General features: G+C 39.3%; 1 protein-coding gene across 1 annotated transcript; it reads right to left on the reverse strand.

Moving 5' to 3' along the window:
• Positions 1-1,071: 1,071 nt before the first annotated feature.
• LOC118019857 (mitochondrial import inner membrane translocase subunit Tim9-like) lies at positions 1,072-1,672 on the reverse strand. The gene is made up of 2 exons (XM_035019448.1): positions 1,531-1,672; positions 1,072-1,262 (listed from the first exon to the last, which is right to left on the reverse strand). Exons 1-2 carry the CDS (start codon positions 1,670-1,672, stop codon positions 1,072-1,074), a joined length of 333 nt encoding a protein of 110 aa, XP_034875339.1.
• Between the last annotated feature and the right edge of the window lie 10,350 nt (positions 1,673-12,022).

Genomic DNA, 12,022 nt, shown 5'->3' on the forward strand with positions numbered 1-12,022 from the left:
GCCAGTGAATTTTGCCACAAAAGAATAATGAGCTTCTTTCTTATGAAAACGATATGATCTGTGGGACATTACTTTTAAAGGAAGTGAGAACTGTGCATAAAAATGGTCAGCTTCATTAACAGTGCAATTAAAAATTTTTTTCTTTTGTCTTTATTTTCTGTTATGAAAGTAACCTAGACAAGATACTGATTAAGCATGAAGTCAGGACTCAAGATATCCCATGTATTTATTTGAGTTTGTTTGTATTAGTAACTTCAATACTTAGTGATAGAAAAGTTTGCAGTACAAACGAATATCCAGGTCTCCTTTCCTTCTTGGGAACACAGGACTACACAGGACTTGGACCTAAGCAGAGCCATGTGACGGTTCTGGCCAAGACAATTTGAATGGGAGTGATGTGTGACAGTGGAAAAGCCAACATGTTTCTTCCATTCTCTTCCCTTGTCTTAGCAATCATAGAGGAAACTGTGGGCTGAAATGACAGAGATGCAAGGTTAAAGCAGCCCTAATTATGTATGTGTTTGGAGGTGCCTAGGTGGCTCACTTGGTTAAGCAACTGCCCTCCCTCATGTGCTCTCTTTCTCTCTCTCATTCTCTCTCTCTCAAATAAATAAATAAAATCTTAAAAAAAAAAAAGAAATTATATATGTGTTTGTTTGTTTTTTGGCAAGTAATTATTTTATGTATTTACCAGAAACTTAAAGCAGACATGAATGAACAGGAATACTTGGAGGATGACCGTGATTGAAAAACATTTCAACATATCCAGGGTCTAGTTAGAACAGTATGGTATCATATAATATAAATAACTGTTCATTGAAATTTCCATTTATTTTAATAATAAAATTTTTTTCTTTCTTATACATGAATGAACTCTTATTTTGCTTTAAAATTAATAATCACAGTTGAATAAGTAATAGTTTATTTTTCTAATCAAGTGACTGACTTGCTGAATATTAAAGGCTCAACAAATGTTGCATCTTATTTTCATCAAACAACAAGAGTTTCTATTTTGATTATTCCTGGTAAACAGTAATTTTTTTTCTCCACTGGTTTCCATTTGCCAAGCAGTTAAACAGATAGACAGTTTAACACGGTTGTTTTTGCTCTAAGCATTTCTATCAGATGAATCCTCATTTCCAGAGCAGTAGCTGTTGGCAATCTTCTCTTTAAAGTCCATCCCAGGACTTCTTTATCATGGTTGGCCAAGAGTCCTGCTTTGGCTGCCACACCTTTGTTCTGCTGCATGTGATATTCCTGAACTCTCATGGATAATCTTTGCATCATTAAAATATACATATATATTTTTAAAAATTTATTTATTTATTTTAGCGAGAGTGGGGGGCAGAGGGAGAGGGACAGAGAGAGAATCTCAAGCAGACTCCCCAATGAACACAGAGCCCGACGCGGGGCTCCATCTCATGACCCTGAGATCATGACCTGAGCTAAAACCAAGAGCTGGATGCCCAACTGACTGAGCCACCCAGGTGCCCCTCATTTAAAAATATTTTTATAAACAATGTTCTGAACAGGTGGTCTCATCAGGTTTTACTTCTTTTGTTGTGTGGTCTGTAACACTGTCCAAAAAGGAGGTTTCTGTAAATTTATTGTAGGCTCCAAGAATTTCCTTACACTGTTTTATCTGATCAGATCCTGGTATCTGTGCAGCCATATTCTTTTGGTACATTTATTAGCTACCCTTTCTGATGATGCATGAGTTTCCATTTGGCTCTGGAAAAGCAACTGTTCATCCTTTGCTTGAATGACTCCAGGGAGGCCTGATGTCTTAAGTATGGGCTTTCCCATCCACCAGTATGAGGCTGGGAGGCTGTACTGCCCCTATAATAACCCACTTAACAGATGAGGAGACCGAGACAGAGAGAAATTTTTTTTAAAGATTTCTATTTATTTATCTGAGAGAGAGCAAGAGAGAGGAGAGCGAGAGAGAGCACAAGCAGGGGGAGGGGCAGAGGAAGTGGAAGAAGCTGATTCCCCGCTGAGCAGGGAGCACAATGTGGGGCTTGGTCCCAGGGATCCCAGGATGCCGGGATGAGGACCTGAGCCAAAGGCAGATGCTTAACTGACTGAGCCACCCAGGTGCCCTGACATAGAGAAATTTAACTCACCTAGGGTCACAGAATTCATAAGGTTTAGAGCTGGGATTTAAACCTACATCTGATCTGATACCAAGGTTCATTTACTTCCTGCATATGCTCTAGAGTCATTTGGTTTATTCACATATTTGTAACTTCTAAGTCAATGCAAAAGTAGAACTGGGTTCTATGGTGTCAAGTGTAATATTTTTTAAAGGAGCATGGGGAATTTCTTGGGATTTTTAGAAACTTTATTACCTTGGGGGCAAAAGGGGAAATTTCTGGTTCATGTGACCTACTTCATTTTTAAAGTACCCATAAATTGGGCACAGAATAAGATTAGAGCAAAGTCCTTGTAGGATTTAGGAATGATGATGTGATTAATATATCTTGATTTAACAGTGATGACAGCGTACAATAATTAGCAGCTTAATAAGTTAAATTTCATTAATATGTCTTTTGGGAAAGACTCTTTGTCAGATTAAGTAAGATTCTGTGCTTTGATTGCCTATGAAGTTTTGAACTGAGCTTGGCTCTCCACTATATGGATCAAATCCCAAAGTCCTGGCTTTACTCATCCGTCATTTCTTTGACTCCTTAGGGAATCATGACTTGAATGAAGACAAATACTATTATTTTAAACATTTATTCTTGGCAATAAAAATCCAACCAGGACCCTAAGTAATGAATTGGAAAATGATTATACCCTATTAAAGGTATTAGTTGGTATTAGTTGCTTTTGGGACATTTTATTATACCTTTTTTGGGTGGTAGAAATATAAGAAATACTAATTCTTCGGGGCTCCCTGAAAAATCTGGGAGTCTACAGGCAAGGAAATATACAAGATGACCTCAGACATTTTGTTGGGCCAAAAATTAAGGGAAATACTCAAAGACTAATGGGTGTGTGTGTGTCACAGGAATATGCAAGTCAGCTTGAAGGGACTCCTCTTATCAAAATTGGGGAACTATTTGAACATTAAAAAAGAATATTGACTGTGACTAACAGTGGAAAGAAGAGAACTTTATAGTCACTTCAGAGGAACAATGTATCATAGAAACAGTGTATGCAGGTTAAGGACTTGATCTAAGTTTGAATCCTGACTCCATTATCTTTTTTTTTTTTTTTTTAAGATTTATTTATTTGAGAGAGAGAGAAAGAGAGAGAGAGAAACCCAGGCACAATCCATGCTGAGTGTGGAGTCTGATGCCGGGCTTGATCTCAGGACCCTGAGATCATGACCTGAGCCAAAACCAAGAGTCAGATGCTTAACCGACTGTGCCACCCAGGCACCCTTCCATTATCTTTTGCTGTTAAGGTCTTAAACCTTTCCATGCCTCAGTTTCCATGTCTGTAAAATGGTAATAATAACAATAATACCTACCTCAGAGTGGTGATAAGAGGATTAACTAAGATAACATAAGCAAAGTGTTTAAAATAGTCCCTGGGACATAGCGTATGCTAAATACATTCTATTTGTTATTATTACTTTTATTATTATTGTCTGTGATACTATACCAGCCTTGGGCTTTTTGTTGTTGTTGTTGTTATGGCAAATTGTTTTATTTTTTTCCCCACCTTTCTTGAGGTATAATTGATCTGTAACATTGTGTAAGTTCAAGGCATACAACATATTGACTGGATGCACATGTATTGTGAAATGATGACCACAGTAGTGTTTGCTAACACCTCTATTACCTCACATAATTACCATTTCCTTTTTGTGGTGAGAACGTTTAAGATCTACTCTCTTAGTAACTTTCAAGTATATAATATTGTAGTGTTAACTATAATCACCATGCTGATGTTAGGTCCTCAGAACTTACTCATTTTATAACTGGAATATTCTTTACCCTTTGACCAACATCTCCCCATTTCCCACAACCCTTCAGGTCCTGGCAGCTGCTACCATTATTCTACTCTCTTGCCTTGTAGTGTCTTTTTTTAATATTTTATTTATTTATTTGACAGAGAGCAAGAGTGACAGAGATCACAGAGTGAGAATGAGAAGCAGACTCCTTGCTGAGGGTAGAGCCGGATGCAGGACTCGATCCCAGGACCCTGAGATCATGACCTGAGCCTAAGGCAGACGCTTAACTGACTGAGCCACCCCGGCACCCCTCCTTGTAGTGTCCTTAACTAGCTTTGGTATCAGGGTAATGCTGGCCTTGTAAAATGTGTTTGGGAGTGTTCTCTCCTCTTCAATTTTTTTTTTTTTTTTTGGAAGAGTTTGAGAAGGATTGGTATTAACTCTTCTTTAAATGTTTGGTACAATTCACCAGGGAAACCATCTAGTCCTGGGTTTTTCATTGTTGGGAGATCTCTGATTACTGATTCAATCTCCTTACTTGTTACTAGAGTTTCTATTTCTTCATAATTTAGTCTTGGTAGGTTGTGTGTTTCTAGGAATTTATCTATTTCTTCTAGGTTATCCAATCTGTTGACATAATTGTTCATAGTACTGTTTTATGATCATTTGTATATTTGTGATATAACATGTAATGTCTCCTTTTTCTTTTCTGATTTAATTTATTTGAGTCTTCTCTCTTTTTTTCTTACTTAGTCTATCTGAAGGTTTGTCAATTTTGTTTGTCTTTTCAAAAAACCAGCCCTTAGTTTCATTGATCATTTCTATTGCTTTTCTGGTCTCTATTTCATTATTTCAGCTCTGATCTTTGTTATTTCCTTTCTTCTGCTAACTTTGCAGCCCTGGGCTTTCTTACTGTGGACTTAAAACAAAACAAAACAAAACAAAACAGGAGTGCACTTCTCATTGGATTTTTATTATAGCTGACTTGCTATCAAATACAGTAAGTCATCTCAGAGGCCCCTGTGATACCAGGAAAATGGTGAAACAAAAAGTTGTCAGATAGAAAATCTGTGGAAATCTCTCTGCTGTGTGAAGAGCAGTTCTGTGGTTCACTGGCCTGTGAGTCTTCAGACCCAAGCAGAGGGATTGGGTGCGAGCTGCAGGGGTGGGGGTGGTGGGGTCTCGATGCAGAGGCCACAGCTGGCCTCCCAGTGTTTCCTAATTGAGAATCAGTACTGAAAATAGGATAGTGCTCCCAATGAAGAGATGATTGAAGGCTGAGAGTAGAAACCCCAGAGGCCCAGAGGATTAAAGAGCAGCCTGGACAGGGGCACTTAGGGAGAAGGGACCTTGTAGTCAGCAAACCTCCAGTGTTGAGTTGGGCCAGTTGAAGTTTGCTTGGCTGTTGATTTCCCTGTGTGACCCCTAGGAAGTGCCTCATCAAGAAGCCTGTGAGGAATCACATTACCTGCCCTTCTCTCTTTCTGGAACCTTGTAAGATATTTGTCTTAATCCTACTTCAATTCATGTTCATTGAGATTGTATTTGAAGTAGTATTAATTGACCATAAAACTTCTTAGCCTTCCTTTAACTCCTTTGGAAAACCCACCTATAGGAGTGGAGAAAGAACATTTTTGTCTCCAAGTCAATTTCACATTTCATTGTTAAAACAATCTATGTGTCTAGAAATCGTGTTTAGTACCAAATGCAGCTTCAGTTTTGTTAAGGTACGATAATCACACAGGTAGGGGTTGTGGTTCAGATTTTCACTAGATGCATAACTTGCCTGGGACAGAGCAAATGCCTAAATCAAGGGAGAGCAACGTTAGTCCGTATTTTAAGCTTTCCACTGGCGTAGTTGGCCGTATGACAGAGTCTAAAGGTCAAATAGATTGTGTGTGCACTTGGATACATTATTTCATTTTTCTTTTTTCTTTTTAAAGATTTTATTTATTTATTTGACAGAGAGAGACACAGCGAGAGAGGGAACACAAGCAGGGGGAGTGGGAGAAGGAGAAGCAGGCTCCCTGCAGAGCAGGGAGCCCGATGCGGGACTCGATCCCAGGACCCTGGAATCATGACCTGAGCCGAAGGCAGTCGCTTAACCAACTGAGCCACCCAGGCGCCCTATTTCATTTTTCTGAAACTCAGTTTCTCCATACATCAAGGCTGCACATGGTGGCTGTGATCATACTCCAGTCCCTGTTTAGTTCTTTTTTTTTGTTTGTTTTATTCAGAAAAATTGTTTTAGAGCAAGTTTAGGTTTCCAGCAAAATTGAGGGGAAGGTAGAGATTTCCCATATTTCGCCTGCCTCCACACCTGCATGACCTCCCCCATTATCAACACCCCCGACCCAGTTGGTACATTTGAAACAGTTGATGATCCTACATTGACATATCATAATCACCCAAAATCCATAGTTTACTTTATGATTCACTCATGGCATTATATGTTCTCTGGCTTTGGACAAATGTATGATAACATGGATCCATCATTATGGTATCATTCAGAGTATTTTCACTGCTCTAAAATTCCTGTGCTCCAACTTTTCACAACCCCTACCTTGCCCCTCAGCTACCACTGATTTTTTTACTGCTCCATAGTTTTGCCTTTTCCAGAATGTCATATAGTTGGAATCAGACAGATATAACCTTTTTGGATTGGCTTCTTTCACTTTGTAATATACATTTAAGGTTCCTCCATGTCTCATCATGGCTTAGTAACTCATTTCTTTTTAGTGCTGAATAACATTCTGTTCTCTGAATCTCCCGTATTACCCTACTGAAGTCATCTTGGTTGCTTCCAAGTTTTAGCAATTATGAATAAATCTTCTATAAATATCTGTGTGCAGGTTCTTATGTGGACATAAGTTTTCAACTCCTTTGCCTAAATACCAAAGAATGTAATTGTTGGATTGTATGGTAAGAGTATGTTTAGTTTTATCAGAAACTGTCAAACTGTCTTTTACAAAATAGCTATACCATTTACATTCCCATCACCAATGAATGAGAATTCCTGTTGCTCCATATCCTCTCCAGCGTTTGGTACTTTCAGTGTTGTGGATTATGGCCATTCTAATATGTGTGTAGTGGTATCTTATGGTTGTTTTAATTTGCATTTCTCTGATAACATACGACATGGAGCATCTTTATGTATGCTTATTCTCCATCTGTATATCTTCTTCGATGAGGTGTCTGTTGAAGTCTTTGGCCCATTTTTGAATTGGGTTTTGTTTCTTATTGTTGAGTTTTAAGAGTTCTTTGTATATTTTGGGTAACAGTCCTTTATCAGATGTGTCTTTTGCAAATATATTCTCCCAGTCTGTGGCTTGACTCCTCATTCTCTTGACAGGGTCTTTCACAGAGCAGAAGTTTTTAATTTTAATGAAATCCAGTTTATTCATTATTTCTTTCATGGATCTAAATGGATCTTTCATTATTTATTTCATTGTATCTAAAATGTTGTTGCCATATCTAAAGTCATCTAGATTTTCTCCTGTGTTATCTTCTAGGAGTTTTATAGTTTTGTGTTTTACCTTTAGGTCTGTGATCCATTTTGAGTTAATTTTTGTGAAGGATGTAAGGTCTTTGTCTCAATTCATTTTTTTTTAAAGATTTTATTTATTTATTTGACAGAGAGAGAGACAGTGAGACAGGGAACACAAGCAGGGGGAGTGGGAGAGGGAGAAGCAGGCTTCCTGCTGAACAGAGAGCCCGATGTGGGGCTTGATCCCAGGAACCTGGGATCATGACCTGAGCCGAAGGCAGACACTTAACGACTGAGCCACCCAGGTGCCCCTCAGTTCATTTTTTTTGCACATTCAGTTGTTCCAGCACCATTTGTTGAAAAGACTTCCTTTGCTCTGTTGTATTATCTTTGCTCCTTGGTCAAAGATCAGTTGACTATATTTATGTGGGTCTGTTTCTGGCTCTGTATTCAGTTCCTTTTTTTTCTCCTATAAATTCCTCTCCTCTTTTCTGTGGATTGTCCAGTGGAAAGGGTTGGCTTTATTTATGCTACCGAGCGTGCTGTCTGGCTCCTAGGTCAGTGTTTCAACATATATCATTTACGTCATGAAGGATCATCACTTGGGACTCAACAAATTTCTACTAGAATTCAAGATTCTTAATAGAATACATAAGTGGCATGATTGCTCTTCCTAAGAAACCAACATCCTAACAGGAAAAAAAAATCCTTGAGAGCATCTTGCTTCTCCCCCTGCCCCCCCGCCCCACCAAGTTTATCTACATTATATGTGGCAGACAAGGATTTTTCAGGAATGCTTAAGGAGAGGGATAGACTGTCTTTCTCTGCCTATTTCTTTCTATATTTTGTCTCCATTTGTTTTTTTTTTTTTTAAAGATTTTATTTATTTATTTGAGAGAGAGAATGAGAGACAGAGAGCATGAGAGGGAGGAGGGTCAGGGGGAGAAGCAGACCCCCTGCTAAGCAAGGAATCCGATATGGGACTCGATCCTGGGACTCCAGGATCATGACCTGAGCCGAAGGCAGTCGCTTAACCAACTGAGCCACCCAGGCGCCCCTGTCTCCATTTGTTTTAATCCCTGTCTTGCATTTACAGTAATATTCCCCTTATGAAACATTTGTAAGTGTGGATTTAGTTCCATAAATTTGTCCTGAAACCATAAGACTTTCAGTTCACATTATATATAAGCTGCAGTCAGCATTCATATGAATTTCCAGTCATTCTCTATGGAGGTAATTTTAAAAAGATGTACCTGGGAGTTGGGAAAAAAAAAGGAGGGAAACGGGTCAAATTGGGAGCAGAAGTTTTTACTGTGCAGCCCTAGGGAAGAGCAGGGAAGTGGAGCCAAGGTAAACCTGAGCCCAAGGGCAGCACTCCTGCTTGCAAGTGGGAGGAGGGTGCCAGCAGATACGACAGACTGCTGGAGCAGAACCTGGGGTACTGTAACCTTCTGGTGTGTTTCCAGCCTGGAAGTATCATGGGGGCACTAAGGCTGTACAACCCAAGCATGGATGGGAAATCTGAGAAATGCCAGTTCAGTTTTAGGGTATGCTGAATATTTTATAGAAACCTTAATCAAAGGAGCTTTCATCTCAAGGTTTAGATAACTATGGGACTGCCGGTGGCCTACTCATGACTAGTCTTTTATCCTTACTAAACAGAATCTTCTCTCTCTTTTTTCTTTTTCTTTTTAATTTAAATTCAAGTTAGGTAACATATAGTGTATTATTAGTTTCAGGGGTAGAGTTTGGTGATTCATCAGTTGCATGTAACACCCAGTACTCATTACATCAGGTGCCTTCCTTAATGCCCATCACCCAGTTACCCCGTCCCCCCACCCACCTCCCTTCCAGCAACCCTCAGTTTGTTTCCTAGAGTTAAGAGTCTCCTGTGGTTTGCTTCTCTCTCTGTTTTTGTCATATTTTATTTTTCCTTTGCTTCCCCTATGTTCATCTGTTTTGTTTCTTAAATTCCACATATGAGTGAAATCATATGATAATTGTCTTTCTCTGAGTTAGTTATTTTGCTTAGCATAATACCCTCTAGTTCCATCCATGTCATTGCAAATGGCAAGATTTCATTCTTTTTGATGACTGAGTAATATTCCACTGTGTGTGTGTGTGTGTGTGTGTGTACCACATCTTCTTTATCCATTCATCTGTCAATGGACATCTGGGCTCTTTCCATATTTTGCCAATTGTGGATATTGCTGCTATAAACATTGGGGTACATGTGCCCCCTTGAATCACTATTTTTGTATCCTTTGGGTAAATGCTTAGTAGTGTAATTGCTGGGTTGTAGGATAGTTCTATTTTTAACTTTTTGAGGAACCTCCAACCTTTTCAGGTTTTCCAGAGTGGCTACACCAGCTTGCATTCCCACCAACAGTGTAAGAGGGTTCCCCTTTCCCCACATCCTCACCAACATCTGTTGTTTCCTGAATTGTTAATTTTAGGTATTCTGACCAGTGTGAGGTGTATCTCATTGTGGTTTTGATTTGTATTTCCCTCATGATGAGTGATGTTGCACATTTTTTCATGTGTCTGTTGGCCATTTGTATGTCTTCTGTGGAGAAATGTCAGGTTCATGTCTTCTGCCCATTACTTGACTGGATTTTTGGTTTTTCGGTGTTGAGTTTGGTAAGTTCATTATAGATTTTGGATACTAGCCCTTTATCTGATATGTCATTTGCAAATATCTTCTCCCATTCTGTAGGTTGTCTTTTAGTTCTGTTGATTGTTTCCTTTGCTGTACAAAAGCTTTTTATGCTGATGAAGTCCTGATAGTCCATTTTTGCTTTTGTTTCTCTTGCTTCTGGAGATGTGTCCAGCAAGAAGTTGCTATGGCCAAGGTCAAAGAAGTTGCTGCCTGTGTTGTCCTCTAGGATTTTGGTTGTTTCCTGTCTCACATTTAGGTCTTTCATCCATTTTGAATTTATTTTTGGGTATGGTGTAAGAAAGTGGTTCAGTTTCATTCTTCTGCATGTGGCTGTCCAATTTTCCCAGCACCATTTGTTGAAGAGACTTCTCCATTGGACCTTCTCTCCTGTTTTGTCGAAGATGAGTTGACCATAGAGGTGAGGGTCCATTTCTGGGCTCTCTATTCTGTTCCACTGATGTATGTGTCTACTTTTGTGCCTGTACCATACTCTCTTGGTGATTACAGCTTTGTTTTGTTTTTTAAGATTTTATTTATTTATTTGTCAGAGAGAGAGAGAGAGAGCACAAGCAGGGAGAGTAGCAAGCAGAGGGAGAGGGAGAAGCAGACTTCCTGCTAAGCAGGGAACCCAACATGGGGCCTGATCCCAGGGTCCTGGGATCATGACCTGAGCCAAAGGCAGACGCCCAACCAACTGAGCCACTCAGGTGCCCAATTACAGCTTTGTGATACAGTTTGAAGTCTGGAATTGTGATGCCTTCAGCTTTGGTTTTCTTTTCAAGATTGCTTTGGCTATTCAGGTTCTTTCCTGGTTCCATACAAATTTCAGAATTATTTGTTCCAGCTCTGTGAAAAATGCTGGTGTTATTTATTTATTTTTTTAATCTTTATTATTATTATTATTTTTTTATTATTTTTTTAAAAATTTTATTATGTTATGTTAGTCACCATACAATACATCATTGGTTTTTGTGGTGATCCACAATCCATTGTTTTCGTATAATACCCAGTGCTCCATGCAGTACGTGCCCTCCTTAATACCCATCACTGAGCTAACCAACACACCCTCCCCCCTCCCCTCTAAAACCCTGTTTGTTTCTCAGAGTCCATAGTCTCTCATGGTTCATCTCTCCCTCCAATTCCCCACCCCCCATTTTTCCCTTCCTTCTCCTAATGTCCTCCATGCTATTCCTTATGTTCCACAAATAAGTGAAACCATATGATAATTGACTTTCTCTGCTTGACTTATTTCACTTCGCATAATCTCCTCCAGTCCCATCCATGTTGATGTAAAAGTTGGGTATTCATCCTTTCTGGTGGCTGAGTAATATTCCATTGTATATATGGACCACATCTTCTTTATCCATTCATCTGTTGAAGGGCATCTCAGCTCTTTCCACAGCTTGGCTATTGCGGACATTGCTGCTATGAACATTGGGGTGCATATGGCCCTTCTTTTCACTACATCTGTGTCTTTGGGGTAAATACCCAGAAGTGCAATTGCTGGGTCATAGGGTAGCTCTATTTTTAAATTTTTGAGGAACCTCCACGCTGTTTTCCAAAGTGGCTGTACCAACTTGCATTCCCACCAACAGTGTAAGAGGGTTCCCCTTTCTCCACAACCTCTCCAACATTTGTTGTTTCTTTCCCTGTCCATTTTTGCCATTCTAACTGGTGTAAGATGGTATCTCAGTGTGGTTTTGACTTGGATTTCCCTGATGGCTAATGATGATGGACATTTTTTCATGTGTCTGTTAGCCGTTTGTATGTCTTCTTCAGAGAAGTGTCTCTTCATATCTTCTGCCCACTTTTTGACTTGATTATTTGTTTTTTGGGTGTTGAGTTTGAGAAGTTCTTTACAGATCTTGGATACCAGCCCTTTACCTGTAGTGTCATTTGCAAATATCTTCTCCCATTCTGTGGGTTGCCTCTTTGTTTTGTTGACTGTTTCCTTTGCTGTGCAGAAGCTTTT

This window comes from Mirounga leonina, unplaced genomic scaffold (genome assembly GCF_011800145.1).
Source record: "Mirounga leonina isolate KUSES-001 unplaced genomic scaffold, KU_Mleo_1.0 Mir_109, whole genome shotgun sequence".
NCBI lineage: Eukaryota > Metazoa > Chordata > Mammalia > Carnivora > Phocidae > Mirounga > Mirounga leonina.